The 17,280-nt window shown below is 44.8% G+C and overlaps 1 protein-coding gene across 6 annotated transcripts in view; it reads left to right on the top strand.

The window, feature by feature from the left end:
• The window catches only part of ATP7B (ATPase copper transporting beta), a 94,135-nt gene that overhangs the window by 67,414 nt on the left and 9,441 nt on the right, over window positions 1–17,280 (top strand). For 5 of the 6 annotated variants that reach the window (XM_006154226.2, XM_006154228.3, XM_006154224.3 and 2 more), the window contains 8 exons: window positions 1,600–1,833; window positions 2,983–3,074; window positions 8,177–8,304; window positions 8,415–8,569; window positions 8,792–8,926; window positions 11,873–12,067; window positions 15,014–15,196; window positions 16,929–17,031. In XM_006154226.2, the coding sequence (XP_006154288.1) occupies window positions 1,600–1,833; window positions 2,983–3,074; window positions 8,177–8,304; window positions 8,415–8,569; window positions 8,792–8,926; window positions 11,873–12,067; window positions 15,014–15,196; window positions 16,929–17,031 (1,225 nt within the window). The remainder of the gene's footprint in view (window positions 1–1,599; window positions 1,834–2,982; window positions 3,075–8,176; window positions 8,305–8,414; window positions 8,570–8,791; window positions 8,927–11,872; window positions 12,068–15,013; window positions 15,197–16,928; window positions 17,032–17,280) is intronic. The other variant, XM_014590060.2, reaches the window with a different exon arrangement.

Here is a 17,280-nt window from a genome sequence, read left to right on the forward strand (position 1 = left end):
TGAATCTGAATGTCTCCAGTTTCCTTACTGTTGAGCTTAGTTTACCTTTGTTGTCAGAAGTGGCAGCTAGATCAGCCTGGTGCTTCCACTGCTTTTGAAATGGTCTTGTATGCCCTGAAAGACAGAGATGTGGTCCTTATCTTGGAGGAAGTTATAATGTAAAAGAGGTCTTATGGAATATCTACTCTGGTGGTGGTACTAAGGCACTAGCCAGGTTTCTGGTGGGAAGTAGGCCCTCTATGAATATATTGGAATATAAAACTCCGGACTCAGGAGCCAATAGGTGGAATGGATGTGTTGGAACCTCACACATGGCCAACCAAAGTTCGAGTCCCAGACCCACAATTTGAAAAATCACACTCTGAGTGTGTGTGTGTGTGTGTGTGTGTGTGTGTGTGTGTATGCGTGCCTAAAATCCCAAGAAGAGAGCAAAGAAGGGATTGTGGCATGGCCATCTCCACAGGGGTGATTTCTCACTTACCCTTTCTTTGTCTCTCCCCAGCCAGGTCTTGCACCCTATGGAAAAAAACTAAAAAAAAAAAAAAAAAAAAACAAGAAAAACTCCTTCCTTGATATTTGGGTTTAGAACTATTTGGGGGCAAGCATTTTCAGGTTAATTTTTTTTTCTGTGTTTTCTTTCCCTTTTTTCTGCATATGTATTTTTCTGTTTACAAATGGAATATACCACGGTAGTAAGCATTTCAGACCCTACTGAAGTAGGAGAAAAGGGATTTTTTTTTTATATTCACATTTTGTATACATTCCAATCCCATATCCCAGTATTAATCATAATATTATTAATAATTGTAATTGGGCTTGTATCTTTCAAGATAGTCATCCATTTAGAGAAAAACACACCTGTGTATATACATGTTTATATAATAAAGGCGAAATAAGATTGTGTGAGATACAGTGATATAAAACTGGCCTTTTCACTTAACCATGGGTCATGGACATCTTTTTTTTTTTTTTTTTTTTTGAGAGGTTTTTCACTATAGGGCACGTGCACTCGCCAGACAGACAGAGAGAGACATAGAGACAGAGAGCCAGAAATCACCCCCCAGGGGGGATGGTCACACCGCAATCCCTTCTCCTCCATTCTCTTCTCGGGATCTTGGGCTCACACGCACACGTGGCTGGCGTGAGTTTTAAGCCACCGAGTCCGGGACACGAACCGCGGTCAACTATGGGGGAGTCCAGTGACATAGCCATTATGCTAACTGCTGGTTCCCGGTCATGGACATCTTTTATGCCAGCCATTTATAGATATGATATATTCTCTTCAGGCACTGCATAGCATTGTCTACAGTTAAATGAGTCATGATATTTTTGACCATTTTCACAGTTCTTCTATTGGTGGAGATTTATGTTGTGTGCTCTAGATTTCAAGGTCTCACATGTGCTTAGTCATCTATTCCTATGGCTCGTAGCCCTCTGAATCAGAAAGTACATTCCATGAATGTCAACCATGGAGGAAAAAGCAGTGTTAAAATGGTCAAGAAACCTAGAGTGTTTGTCTTACCGAGGGGCCTATGGACCTTGAGCAGCTTTTGCACTCAGCCCTGCTCATTAACAGCCTTCTCTCTCATTGTCTTTCAGTTCCTTGGTGGGTGGTACTTCTATGTTCAGGCCTACAAATCCCTGAGACACAGGTCAGCCAACATGGACGTGCTCATCGTCCTGGCAACAAGCATTGCCTATGTCTACTCTCTGGTGATCCTGGTGGTCGCAGTGGCCGAGAAGGCTGAGAGAAGCCCTGTGACGTTCTTTGACACGCCCCCTATGCTGTTTGTGTTCATTGCTCTGGGACGGTGGCTGGAACACGTGGCAAAGGTAACCACAGCGTCAGGTTAAGAAAGAGCTGTTCCTTTAGTAATATAAGTCTCAATTTATCTCAATTCCTTGTTCAGAATTTCTAATTATATACAATATAAAGAAAGACTTTAAGGAAATACAAAACCTACATATAATTAAGGGCTTTGGTCACTAATCTTCAAATCGGTCACTACTTCTGAAATCCCAGCTAATCTGGTTAATTATTAAAACCTTTGTTGAAGTATATTATGTAATGGAGAGAACCCTGGACTTAGGTCTGAGCCCATATCATCTCTTAGTACATAACTAAGTATAGAGTTCACTAGCATAGAATCTATATTTCCACCTCAGTGTCATGCTAGTGTGTGTGTGTGTGTGTGTGTGTGTGTGTGTGGTGCTTTAGACAGGGTCTTACTGTGTTGTGATCCCCTGCCTCAGCCTCCCAAGTAGCTGGGACTACAGGCATGTACTACCCAGCAAACCTGGGCCTACCATGTGGCCCCAGCCTGCCAAGCAGGACCCTTGGTGTACTGCTGCCATTGGACCAGGATCATTCCATTTTTAATACCCTGTGCTGAACTCAGCATCGTAGTGTATTCTATAAAAGAGAGTAAGCCAGCAGGTGGCATGGAGGTTAAGGCGCCAGATCCCACATGGCTGGCATCCTACATGGTTCGAATCCCAGACTAAGCAGCTTAAAAATCACACTGGGTGCGTGTGTATGGATGGCCAAGATCCCAAGAGGGCAAGGGAGGAGAAGGGATTGCAGTGTGGCCGTCCCTTTTGGGGATGATTGCTAACTTTCCTTTTCTCTGTTTCTGACTCTCTCTGGTGAGTGCATGTGCCCTATAGCAAAACTAAAAATAAATAGGTGAGAATCGGGCCATAAATGCAATTCGGTTGAATGTAAAAGAAAATGAGTTGTAGACTGGTATTTTTTTCTCAATGAAATGAAACTACTAGAATTTTGTAGCACAGGCATTTTCATTCAGAGTGACAATGATTCCTGTGGCTACAAGTCCATGTGCAGTGAGCCACACTCACCCCGTAGACCTTTGTCATGCAGTGCGTCTGTGTTAGGAAGAACCTTTTTCTGTAGATGTTTTCTCTCAGCCATCACAGGTCAGTTTACAATAGCTCTCATTTTACATTCTGGTTATTTTGTAGAGCAAAACCTCAGAAGCCCTTGCCAAACTCATGTCTCTCCAGGCCACAGAAGCCACTGTTGTGACCCTTGGGGAGGACAACCTAATTATTAGGTGAGTGATGTGCATCGGAAGTGCTTGAGATCCGTCTATGTCAGCCTGTGTAGTGTGCATCAGATCCCCATTGTGTAGTGATGTTGCAGTAGACACTGGAGAGCCAAGACGTTCTCAGCAAATTGCTCCTCAACAGGCTAAATGGCAAGTGAGGTACAGGTGATTAGCATCCTGGGGATTTCGAAGAAGAAGACTAGCGGTGGCCCAGGAGGACTCCACAGAGAACATGAAATGGAAATTGGTCTTCCTTGAGAGATTTGGAGAAGTCAGACAGACTGACAGGGGTTTCTCCTTACCAGAGATTTCAAAATGGGAGTAGCATTGATCCACATAAGGTTGCCTGATATTTAAAAAGTAATAATGATTATCATTATTGCTGGACACTATTACATAGCATTTGCTGTTTGCTAGAAACTATTTTAACCTCTTTGTGTTTAATCTAACAATAAAAACCAGTCTTTATGAGAAGAGACTTTTCTTACCCCTGTTTCACAGATAAGGAAACTAAGGTTTGGGAAGGCCAAGCAACTGGCCCAAGGCCACACAGGTATTAAGTAGTGGAATTGGGGTGTAATTCAGCCTGCTGGTTCCAGAGTCCATTTTCTTAACTTTATCCACCCTAGCTCTTAAAGTTTATTTATTTATCTATTTATTTATTTATTTAAAATTTCCCAGAGGGCATGTGTGCTTGCCGGAGAGATGGACAGAGAAATGGGGAGGGAGAAATCACCCCTCTATGGGTGTAGTCGTGTTGCAATCCCTTTTCCATTTCTCTGCCTTGTCAGATTTGGGACACACACACACACACACACACACACACACATACACAACTGGTAGGGTTTTCAGTCCACCAGAATCTGGATTTAGATTGCACGATGGGTGCCTTAACCACCAGACCAAGAAACTAATCCATTAGCATATTTAATAATATGGAAATTTTTACATATTAAAGCTCTATATTTCCTTAATGTCTTTTTTTATATTCTGGATAGTGGTTAATTCAGGCCTTCCTTGCATTCCTGGAACTTTCAGGTCCTATCCCTTTCCCTGTAGCCTGTGATCTCACCCTCACTGCCGAAACTGGAAGCTGTCAGATGAGATGTCCATCCATTTCCTGTCACTTGTCCTTCACAGCGAGCCATCTGAGACTCCTGGCTCTCAGGAGCCTCCTTCTGTGACATTCGCAATGGCCTTCTATGTCTCCTTCTTTGCTGATTCTTACCACCCAGTATGACATGGACTCTCCCCTCTCCTATTGTTAAAACAGACACGCCCCCTGTGCCCTTCCTGCACTGTGCCTTTGCTCATCATCAGAATGTGTGTGTTCCCAGGCTGGGCCTGTGGGGGGGTGGGGCAGCTCCAGGCTGGCTCAGAGCAGGCTGCTGGTAAGCCTTTGGCAAGTGAAAGGAAGCAGTGAAAGAGACACAGAGGTGAGAAGTCGTAAGGCACAGGTTGGCTATGGCATAACAACATGGGTTTTTCTGGAAGCTGGAAATAGTAATCATTATACTAATGAGAGCTGAGGTTTGAGTCCTTGCTGTGTGCTAGGCGCATTGCTCAGCACGCCACACAATGTATCTGATTGAACACTGAGAGCCATCCTGTGAAGTAGGTCCCACCCACCATTACCCTCATTTTTGTTAGAAAGAGTCTCAAATTCAGGGAGGTGAAGGGACTTCCCAAAAGTCCATGGTAGGCAAGTGCCGGTTTTACCCACGAAGGCGCAGAACCACTCTCTCAGCCACCATACTGCACTGTCCTAAGATGAGCAGAACCTCTGTGACAGAGCACTTAGCACTTTTGGGCTCCTAGACATACTTAATAGTGACTCTGCAGTAGTTGCACACTGCACTGTGCCTTCTTTTGTTTTTCTTACAAATTAATGACATGAAAGTTTTTGAGAAGTGAAAACATTCAGAGGAAACAAAGTCACCAGCGACTACCTGTGTTTTAACTCAACTTTTCTCCTGCTTGCCCTGCTAGACTCTGCTTTTCAGTCTGGAGTACTTCTGATGGCACCAACTCCAGTTGCTTAGAACCGCTCCAGCGATCTGAGTATGAGGAGACGTGTCTCTGCTGGAAGAGGCCAGCTGGCTAAGTGCTGCTGAACTTGGCCTAAGTCTGTCTTAACTCTGTTCCTTTCCAAAGATGGCAATTCATTTTTCAGCCATGGACACCCTGTGGACCTGACTTCTGCTGCCGTGATGGGGTGGTACTGGTACTCTTTCTTGTTAGGAGCCAGAAGACCAGCATCCATTGTGGCACTGCCTCAGAATGGCGGTGTGCTCGGAGGGCATTTGTTAATGCTCTGTTGTGCAGTTCAGGGGTGATTATTCCAACCTGCTCTCCTGGTTGGATGCTTGGAGCACCTGGTCACACCTCACTCACCCAGAGCCAAGGCTGCTCCCATTGCCGTGAGGATCACTACTGTCTAGGGTCTTTCTGAGTGGGGCTTGGCTGTTCTGTAATGCAAGGTACGCTGGGTGGAATCCTGTTGGCCCATGTAATGCTTTTGGAGAGATGTGTGGAAGCCAGCCCTGGGTTCTCTGGATGCCCTCCCTCTAGCTTTGTCACTTTACTCCTGTGACTCCTCCTATCTCCCACACTTCAGCCTCTTTTCCTCTCTGCGGGACCATTCCTACTAGCATGCAGTTCACACATACATACTCGTCACAACCTCCAGTCTTAATCCACTGCCCCTTCTGCTGCTCTGTTTTTCTGTTCCCATTCACAGCAAACCACCTATAAAAAACTGACTTTAACTGCTGGGTTGCTCCCTCACCTCATGTTCTCTCATCCCTTTCCAGCCGAGCTTCTGCCTTCACCAGCGTCTGAAATTGTTTGGCTGAAGCCATCAAATTATTTCCACGTACCTAAATTCAACCATTGTTTTTGTTTTTTTCCTCCCTCATTTCAACCTCTCACCAGCATTTCTCTCCTTCTCTGTTGCTTTACATTTTTTTCTTTCTTTTCTTGAGTTAATGTGTAAGTCACGACAGTAATCATATCCTAAGTGTACAGCATGATGACTTTTTACATATATCTGCCCCTGTGGTATCACTTGTGCATCATTTGACATGACTCAGTGGCTGCCCCCTCTTCCTTATCCTCACTTTCTTATTTTCCTCAGTCTCTAAATATTGAAATGTCATAGGGATCCATCCTAGAACACCTTCTCTTTTTTATTTGTGCTCCTAGAGAAGCTTGTACCATTTCATGGCTTTAAATGCCATCTATATTTTGACAGCTTCCAAATTTATACCTCTAACTCTGACCTCTTTTTTGAATTCAGCTCCTATTTTTACTTCCATAGTTGACATTTCTACACAGAAATAAAGTAGGCCTCTAAACTTGACATGTCAAAAATGAAGCTCTTTGGGGTCAGCAAGTGGCCTGACCGTGAACGGCGTAGGACTCCCACATAGTGACTGCTTTGAGTCCAGGACCTGGCAGCTCACTTTCTCACTTTCTCCCTCTCTCTCTATTGAGCACACATGCCCTATAGCAAATTAAATAACAATAATAACAATGATGAAATTAAGTAAATAATTATTTTTTAAAAAGTAAATAAAGCACTTTATTGCACCCTTCCCTCATCTCTTTCTTTGCCCCGCCTCAGCTACTTCATAATTGTCTCCATTTCATTAAATGATTTCTCTGTTAATCGCTCAAAATGAAAATTTGGAGCTCATCGATTTATTTCTTTACCCCTACATTTAATGTATCTTCACATCTCATTGATAAAAATCAACAGTGGAAGACAACCCTGGATAGTTGTTCTTTCTGGTCTCCAAGTCATTGCCATCCTCTGCTTGGGCTGCTACAATCGCCTAACTTTTCTCCTAGCTTCTGTCATTGTCCTTAGAGGCCATTCTTATATAGCATACAGAGAGATAACCTGAGAAACGTGGATCAGACTGAATTACTTTTGGGCTAGAAGCCTCACATCCAAAGCCATTTTCTGCTCTAGGAAACCTAACGTGATCTGGGCCCCGCCTGCTTTTCACACTCAACTTGTAGCCCACTTACTTCCTGCCAGCCATGCTTGCTTGCTTCCTGCTTCTCAAATGCCCTGTTTCCTCCAGCCTTAGAACCTGTGCCTTAGCTTTTCCTCTCCCTTGAAGTTTCTTTCTTCATATGTTGCACCTTCTTGTGATCCAGGTCTCAGTTTATACGTCGTTTTCCAAGAGAGACTTTCTTCTTCCCCCACCGCCTAAAGAAGTCCACCAGTCACATTATGCTGGTTTATTTTATTTTTAGAGATTTTTGCCATAGGGTGTATGTGCTTGCTGGAGACACAGAGAGACAGAGAGAAAATGAGATATCACCACCCTAGAGGGTTGGCCATGCCACAGTCCTGTCTCTTCCACTCTCCTCTTGGTATTTTGGGCACACACACATATGTGCCTGATGTGAGTTTCAGACTGCTGGGTCTGGGACTTGAACCAGTCAGACATGTAGGAGTCCAGCACCTTAACCACTATGCGATCTGCTGGCCCCTGGTTTATTTTATTTTTTTATTTTTTTTTTTGGAGAGATTTTTCACTGTAGGGCGCGTGCGCTCGCCAGACAGACAGAGAGAGACATAGAGACAGAAAGCGAGAAATCACCCCCCAGGGGGGATGGTCATGCCGCAATCCCTTCTCCTCCATTCTCCTCTCGGGATCTTGGGCACGCACGCACACGCGCCCGGCGTGAGTTTTAAGCCACCGGGTCCGGGACACGAACCGCGGTCGACTACGTGGGAGTCCAGCGACATAGCCATTACGCTAACTGCTGGTTCCCCCTGGTTTATTTTTTATCACAACATTTATTTAATGCCTGTTACCATCTTGTTTGTTTCTTCCTCTGCAGACTTTGTCTTATGAGGGTGGGAACTTTGCTACCCACTTCCTAGCCATATCCTCACTGCCTAAGACAGTGCCTGGCACTTAATAGCTGACAATAAATACTGATTCACCCTATAAGTGGACAGGTAAAATGAATAATATTATGTGGTGTAGCTGGTCCAGCAGTTGGTCTAAAATCTGGCCTGGTGACAGACCAAAAAGGTGAGCTGCTATGAATTGCTATGTGTGTGACTCGAGTGGTATTTGTTGCAGAGAGGAGCAAGTACCCATGGAGCTGGTGCAACGGGGTGATATCATCAAGGTTGTCCCTGGGGGAAAATTCCCCGTGGATGGGAAAGTCTTGGAAGGCAATACCATGGCTGACGAGTCCCTCATCACAGGTTAGGTGGCTTGTTTTGTGTCCCCGTTGGTGGGTGTCACAGCAGTTACCAGGTCACAAGTGCTTAATGAGACTGAGCAGGCGATGGTTGTCTCTTTTCTCTTCCTGTAGGAGAAGCCATGCCAGTTACCAAGAAACCCGGAAGCATTGTTATCGCAGGGTCTATAAATGCCCATGGCTCTGTGCTCATTGAAGCCACCCATGTGGGCAATGAGACCACTTTGGCTCAGATTGTGAAGTTGGTGGAAGAGGCTCAGATGTCAAAGGTAATGAGGATACTGGAAAAAAAAAAAAAACAGTGTAACTTCAGCTTCTCTGTTTTATAAATTGTTTCACAAGTTCATAGAATCAGGCAGTTTTATTGCGTAGATATTGATTAGTAAACATAGGTAATGAGGGAGATAAGAAACCCAATCCTTACCCATGCTCGTGTGTTTTATTTTTTCATGGATTGTAATTCCCACGGTCTCGGTGTTTTATTTTCATAGGCACCTATTCAGCAACTGGCTGACCGGTTTAGTGGATATTTTGTCCCATTTATCATCATCATTTCAACTTTGACGCTGGTGGTATGGATTGTAATCGGTTTTATCGATTTTGGTGTTGTTCAGAAATATTTTCCTGTAAGTTGAATGCCTTGAACAGTGTGGTTGTTGTGTTATAAATAATCTATGGCCATTAATCTTACTCTCTTGTCTCTTAGATTCCCTGGGCTTTAATTTTCCATTCATTTTGTTTGTTTGCTTCACTTATTGGCAGCAAAAGCTAAGCCAGGTGGGACAGTCAATTGCCCTTCTTTTCCTGGTTTTTATTCAAGATGTTTTTTGCTTTCTAAAATAATTTTCATAGACATCAGTTATTTCTCAGTTATAGAATATAGTATTGGCCCCCTTTTTTTTTTCATTTTGCTATAGGGCGTGCATGTGCTCACGGAGAGACAGAGACAAAGACAGAAAGTGAGAAATCACCCCCCAAGGGAGATGGCCACATCGCAGTCCTTTCTCCTCCATTCTCTTGGGACTTTGGGCACACATGCACACCTGGCATGAGTTTTAAGCTTCTGGGTCCAGAACTTCAACAGCACCGTGGTTGACTACATGGCAGTCCAGCAACATAACCATTAAGCCACCTGCTGGTCTTGCTACTAGGACTTAATACTTTTAATACTTAAGTGTTTACTAAACATTATATATGAAGCAATGGAATATACATTTTTGATTTTAGAAAAAAAGTGGGTGAAGAATGTTACTATAGGAAATAGGTATTTTCAAACTAAAAAAAAAAAAAGGTGAAAAATACAGTACATCTCTACAAACCTTATCTGCTTGACAAATAAGAACTATATACATCAGTGATTCTCCATTGGGAGGTTTTTGCCCTTCTATTCCCTAAGGATATTTGGTAATATCTAAAGGCTTTTTTTTTTTTTTTCCTTTTGGTTTTCATGCCTAGGGGGATGCTACTTGCATCTATGTGGTAAGGCACAGGGCAAGTTCCTGCTGCAAAAGATGTCAGTATTGCTGAGGCTGAGAAATGTTGACATGCATAAAGGCTATGACACGCTACCCACCTAGAGCAGCGTTTGATAGCCGCCCAGTGAGTGGACAGTGTTTTACCCTGTCTCCTGTCTAGCCCAGTCTAGTGCTTATTCTGCCTTAGAGCCATGGAATAAGAAACTGCAAATATAAGATGGATAATATTTTTTCTTTTTAAAAAAATTTCTGCCCATAACTAAAGGTCTATCAGTTGTTCTGAGGTGCATGCCATTTAGTAAGATGTCATTTTCTTCCTCAGGTTCCCTTCTTATCTTAGGTTGAAAAAATGTCCAAGTAAAGCACTTTCTGATACCTAAGGGGGGGGGGAACCTCAGTGCTTTTAATATACATTTATGAATATGTTCCTAGAATTTGCCAGTGGCTATTCATGGCACACAGCTGCCTAAAATTTTTACTTTTTCGGGAGAGCAGTGCTTGGCATGTGGCTGTGGGAAGAGCCAGTCCCAAGGAGGTGGAATATGTGGCTTTTGCTGTTCCATGCTTTTCCATCTTACTTCAGCTTCTTTTGTTTTTATCTGCAATATCAGGGAGGATGCTGGCAAATGAGGTACTGCATGTTCCTTTAAGATATTATCATTACCCTGCTATACAAAAATCATTTGTATGGAAGGGTTCAGATTAACTTCTACAAGTCTACCCAGTCCTTCAGAATGGCAGGTGTTATTTGACAAGTGTTATTGGGTTAAACAAACAAACACACACATCTTCTTTAATCTCTAAGAATAACATTGTCTTAAAGAGTGTGTCCCTCTACCCAAATACAACTTTCTATGAAAATTAAATGACATTTTAATAATATATCTTATTTTAGAAATATGCCTTTCAAAATAAATAAGTAAGTGAATAAGTAAATCATAGGTAGAAGCAAACGAGATCATGAGCTGCATCCTCGAATTAGAGAACATGCTTTTCTTGTAGTAATTGACTATAGTATCTCTTGATTATATTCCATAGCCACCAGCTATTTTGGACTAAAAATAAAATAAAGCAAGATAATTTAAAATCTCAGATGCAAAACATAATACCAACATATGCTACCAGATATATGGAAAGTAGACCCATATTTTGTTTGTTTGGTGTCTACAAAGAAAACAGTAGTGAAAAATAGAGAAGAATATTGGGATGCCTCCACATCACATCCCTGGAAGTAATTGGTTTTTTTGCACTTTAGTGAACGTCTTTTTCATATTGTTAAAAAGCTACATATATCTGTAGGCATGGGATTTTGACAAATAAAATCAGCATGTGCCTTTTTTGTACTTGCTTTTTAAATTGCACAGTGTTACTGATATCGCTTTTTATCAGTAAATATAGACATCCCTCCTCATCTCAAGAATTGCATGGTATTCCATCAAGCACACCATACCTACCATTTAACACCCAATCCTATTGATCATTTCCAGTTAGAAAACAAAACGCTGTGATAAATATCCATGTATCTTTTTCTACTTATATAATTATCACCTTAGAGTAATTCTTTAGAAAATCGTCATTTTTGAAGCTTTCATAATGATGATAAAAATAATGATAATGTAATATTGATGGTTAGAATTTCTTAGATGCCTCTTCTCTACCAGATGTCTGTACTATGTGTATTTATATGTTTATTTGATCTTGACAACAACCTGGGAGCTGAGTATTCTCATTTTCTTTTTCTATGTGGGGAAACCGAGACATGGAGAGGTTAAAATTAGTGCCAGAGCCGGGATATGGGTCTATATAGTCCAACTCCAGAGTCTGCCCCCTTTCCCCTATCAGATTTTATGGTTTCTTCCCTCCTGTAATACCTCTTTGAGGGAAGCTTGCAGGACCCAGTTGGGGAGCTGGGGTGTGGAGCCTTAAGGTGTGCTCTGTGGCAGTGAAGCAGTGTAGGACACCATCACGTCTTCTAAACCCCAGCTCATCACACTGTCTCAGGCCCCTTTGCCCCACTGAAATGGTCTTATGAGAACAGAATCCGGTGAGGTTCCTCACTGAACTCTAAGCTGCCCTTTACCTCTTTCTTCTTTTCAGAACCCCCACAAGCATATTTCCCAGACAGAGGTGATCATCCGGTTTGCATTCCAGACTTCCATCACGGTGCTGTGCATTGCCTGCCCCTGTTCCCTGGGGCTGGCCACACCTACGGCTGTCATGGTGGGCACTGGGGTGGCTGCCCAGAACGGTGTGCTCATCAAGGGAGGCAAGCCTCTGGAAATGGCCCACAAGGTCAGCCCTGTGTCCGGGCCCTTTCAGCCCTCCTGTGTGGTCTTGGCTTGGGTGATGTTTTTAAGACCATCTTAATGAAAATAGTGTCTGTTTACTGTTTCACATTAAAAGAAAAACCCGACAGTGACCTAAGAGCAGCAACATTAATTAAATAGACCAGGAAGGCCAAGACTGGCAATAATAAGGTACAGCCAATAGTCATGTCATGAAATGCTTTATAAATATTAATTGAGGTTAGTCTCATTAATGACTTTTGGCAGTAGGTGCTTATTATTCCCATTTTACAGGCAAGGAAACCACACCAGCAGGAGGTTAGGTGACCTGCCTGAAGGCCTACAGCTGATAGCCAGGATTCACACCCCAGTAGTCAGGTTCCAGGGCCACAGCTGTGGGTTAGTGGAGGGATCCTGTAGCTTTGGGGAGTGTGTTGTTGAGTGTCAGTGTTTATGAAGAATGTTCTTTTGCCCACCATACTTTCCATACTTCCATTAATGTATTCAGCATTCACTGAGCACTTACTAAGGGTGGGCCTTGTAGGTGTAGCCATCGTCAGGGCTCTCAACCACTCGAGGGACCTATGGAGAAAGACAAGTCAAACAAACAGCAGATGCTAAGGGTTACAAGAGAGTGAGATGCCATGAAGACGCCAACAGCTATTCACTGCCCTCAGGGTATTGTACTCAGTCTGAAGGATGGTGCAGGAGAGAACACAGAAAGGCCAATCTGAGACCTCACAGGTGAGCAAGAGTTAGCCAGGCAGTGGAGGATGGAGGAATGTCCTGGCAGTGGGGTCAGCAGGTGGGAAGGACCTGGGGAGGCTGTGCTCGTGGATAGGCTGCCTGAGATCAGGGATCAAGCTGCCACCTTGCCATTGTGTCCCCAGCATCTAGCCCAGCAGCCATCGCATTGAAAACACCCAAGTTACTTGTGAATAAACAAAGGAATGGAAAGAAAATCACTGAGCAGGCAAGAGAGAGACTAGTAATGAGGCTGTTGAGGGAGGAGCCAGAACATGAAGGCCTTCAGGGTTTAGGAGATGATTCTGAACTTGGCCCTCAAAACACCAGGAAGCGTGGCTATGAAGTGCCTCCTATGTGCCGTGAGTAGTTCAGATGTTGGGAGGAGCCATCTGGCTGTAGAGTGGAGGATGGCTTGAAGGAGGCCAGAATCACTGGAAGAGGGGTAGTTAATAGTGTTGGAAGAAGAGGCCACTGCTTAGCAGCAGCAACAAAAAGCTCAATTGGGCAGGCCAGTGGCATGGTGGTTAAGGCTGTTGGATTCCACATGGCTAACTGCGCGGTTCAGTTCCTGGACTCGATAGCTTAAAAAATCTGCTGGGCATGTTTGCACATGTCCCCAAAATTCCAAGATGAGAATAGAGGGGAAGGGATTGTGGCATGACCATCCTGCATAGGGGATGCTTTCTCACTTAACCTCTCTGTCTCTCCTGTGAACACATGTGCCCTCTAGCAAATTATAAAATAATAAATTAAAAACAACTTTGTTGTTTCCTAAGGAGAGAGAACCTGCTTGTAGGACACAATCTGAAGAGAGCAACCTGCTGACCTTGCTCTTTAGTAGGGTTTGGGCAAGTGAGCAGTCGAGGCATTGGTGAACTTTTGGAAGTGGGGGTCAGGGCTTGGCTGGCCTCTGGCTGTGGAAGTACAGGTACCTTGTGTCACTGCTGCCAATTTCTGAGCCCAGGCATGTGCGGTCTGGTCCAAAGCTGCCATTGAACAGGTGGGACAGGTATAAAACTGGCTCTGGTGGTTTCTTGTTATGGCCTCAGAGTAGTCCCTTCCTTTCTTGAACGCAGAGTGCCTCTTCTCAGTAGGCTTTGGCAGCACAGCAGGTAGCTATGGACAGGGACATGGGAGCACCCCAGTGTCCTGACTCCTGACATAGTGTAAGAAGACTAGATGCTCTCTGTCTCTAAGATGGTGCCACACCATATCCTGTATAGCTAAGTGAGAGTTTCTGGCTCTGTCTGGTCAAGGTTAAGCCACAGTGTGGATGTTTTTAACTAGGCAGATAGGTAAATAATTTCTTTGTAGCAGGAGTTGTTGAATCCTGGAGAAGCTTGTTTAACGTTAAGGTATGAAGGAGAGACCAGCAGATGGCATAATGGTTATGTCCCTGGACTCCCATGTAGTCAATCGTGGTTCAAGTCCTGGATCCAGTGGCTTAACACTCATCATGGGTGCATGTGTGTGCATGCCCAGGATCCCAAGAGGAGAACAGAGGAGAAGGGATTATGGCATGGCCATCACCCCGGGAGGTGATTTCTTACTTTTTGTTTCTCTCTCTCTCTCTCTCATGAGTACACACACCCATGCACCCTATAGCAAAAATATCTCAAAAAAAAGTTATGAAGGGGATGGGGCTGGATGGTGGCACCATGCTAGATAGTAACACACGGTACTCTTCAAAACTGATCCACATAAGAAGGTTCTGGATTTGTGTCTGGAGACCTCCCTAAGTATGCCAGACACAGACATGCCCATGATGCAGGGCTAGCCAAGGCTGGGGATGGCTTGTAGCCTCAGGACCCTGTTCAGTCATGGAAGAATCAAATATATAAACCTTAAAAACAAAAAAATAAAAAGGTGAAAAGTTATGAAGGTGGGCCAGTCAGTGGTAATACTGTGCTCTGTGAGCCTGAGCCTACTTGGTAAGGTCCCGGATATAAATCCCAAGACCGTGCTTGTGATCCTGGCTGGCTGAGGCTGGGGGTGGATCACAGCCCGAAGACCCTGCTGCGGTGTCTCTCTCTCTTTTTCTCTCTCATGGGAAAAATAAATAAAAATAAAGAAAAGAAGTTATGAAGGAGTGTCGTGACCTGCCTGAGGTAATTTGGGTGAAGTTCTGCTTCAAGCTTCTATGGGCTATGAGTCCACAGCCCCTTCAGCTGTGTCATGGTCACTGAGTTGTGGTTGTTTTTGGCAGATAAAGACTGTGATGTTTGACAAAACTGGCACCATTACCCATGGGGTCCCCAGAGTCATGAGGGTCCTCCTGCTTGTGGACGTGGCTGCGCTCCCCCTCAGAAAGGTCCTGGCTGTGGTGGGGACTGCAGAAGCCAGCAGCGAGCACCCCTTGGGCGTGGCCGTCACCAAGTACTGTAAAGAGGTGCGTAGACCCCAATGGTGCCCCACCCTGTCACCCCATTGCACTCCTTGCCACGGGCCTTCTCTCCTCGCTGTCCTAGAGAAGCGCTTTGTGGTGTGGTCTGGCCCCTCTGGAGCAGGTGGAGGTAGAGCTCAGAGCCAGCCCTGGTCACAGTTCCAGGTTATCACAGAAGTAGGTCAGTGCCATGCACTCAGTACGTACTTGGCACAGGGCTTGAGACAGCAGAGTGCGTGAAATATGAACTCTGTCCTCTGTGGGGAGACAGGTCTAGAAGCTGTCCCTTGTGAGTGCTCAGTGCAAGGGACACAGAGTGAAATGTCATTTTGGGCCAAGGAAAGAAAAGCACACTCCCCAGGGAACATCTGGAGCAGGGGACCCTGCAGAGGGGGACTAGGGTGCCTCATGGATTCTTGGGTTCTCTCCACATGGAAGGTCCTATTTCATTTTCTCTGTTTTCAATTTGAATATAGAGGCAGCAGAATGGCCAGAATATTGCCCTGGCAATTTTTATTTTTTTAGAGGGATTTTTGCTAAAGAGTACATGCACACTCCAGAGAGATAGAAATTACCCCCTGGAAGGAGAGCCACGCTGCAGTCCCTTCTCCTCCATTCTTCTCTCAGGATTTTGGGCACACATGCACACGTGCCTGGCATGAATTTTAAGCTTCCAGGTCTGGGACTCGAAACGTGGTCGACTGAGTGAGAGCCTAGCAACGTGACCATTGCACCATCTGCTGGTCCCGCCTTGACAATTTTTAAACAACCCAGATACACAGTGTCATCAGTAAATGTAGAAAGCTTATGTGGTGCCTTGAAAAAGCTGACAGCTCTTTGGATTCTGATGGACTCTTCCAGGATCCGCTTGTCTTGCTTGCCCTTCGTACAGAGTCAGACATACTGCTGCTTCCCATCTCACCCTGCCGCTGTGTCAGAGGGTTGTGCCCACCCGCGATCCGCCTCATTCGCTGTTCTGCTCACTTCTTTCCCTGCCACCTCATGCCCTAGGTCTAAAGATGTGCGGTGAGCCCTTGTTAGCTTCAAAACAGCTTTGATACCACCTGCTTTTCCCATCGTTTTTATGAAATTATTTAAAACATGTAATCTGTTGGAACCAGCAGATGGTGTAATGGTTACATCGCTGGACTCCATGTAGTTGACGGTGGTTTGCGTCCCAGACCTAGCGGCTTAAAACTCACACCAGGTGTGTGTGTGTGCGTGCCCAAGATCCCGAGAGGAGAATGGAGGAGAAGGGGTTGTGGCATGGCCATACCCTCTGGGGGGTGATTTCTCACTTTCTGTCTTTCTCTCTCTCTGGCAAGCACATAGGCTCTATAGTAAAAATCTCTCTCAAAAAAACCCAAAATACAAACAAACAAACAAACAAAAGAACATAAAATCTTTCTTCTTTGGCACCTGCAGCCCCTTTATTTTGAGGTATTTGATGTGAATTGCCTTTCTCCTTTCTAGTCTGCAGCCTGTCCACCATCATGAGGCATCCACCTTGAGAGAGAATTCAGTTAAGGAACTGTCGTGTCTGTATCAGATGAGAGAAGAATTGCTGATTAACAGTTGATCTCTCAACCTTTCCATCGATTTTCTTCCCTTCCCTCCTTTCTCTCTCAATTCTTGCCTCATGCTGCTCTCCTGCCACCTCCCCTCACGTTTCTGTCCTCTTGCCCTCTCTATACTTCACCCCTCTGTTTTCTGTTTTTCGCCCCTTCTGCTTTCACAGGTACTTGGAACAGAGACCTTAGGATACTGCACGGATTTCCAGGCAGTGCCAGGTTGCGGAATTGGCTGTAAAGTCAGCAGCGTGGAAGCCATCTTGGCCCCTGGTGAGTGCCCACTGGGAGAGCAGGCCAGTCACCAGAGCAGGCTGGCCACCCCCCTACAGAGAAAGGTGTCCATGGCCTTGAACCTTCTGGGTCTGTCTGTGGCTGGTCTGGCTAGGTCAGAGGGAGGTGTGCCAAGCCACAGAGGGTGCGGAGCCAGGCCCACTGGCCATGATGTCCCAGCGTGGCGTAAGGTATTTCTCAGCGGGGCACCCCATGCCTGCCTTCCCCAGAGAAACCTGTAGATTCTCT

Source organism: Tupaia chinensis, unplaced genomic scaffold, assembly GCF_000334495.1.
Source record: "Tupaia chinensis unplaced genomic scaffold, TupChi_1.0 Scaffold000402_1, whole genome shotgun sequence".
In the NCBI taxonomy this organism is placed as follows: Eukaryota; Metazoa; Chordata; class Mammalia; order Scandentia; family Tupaiidae; genus Tupaia; species Tupaia belangeri.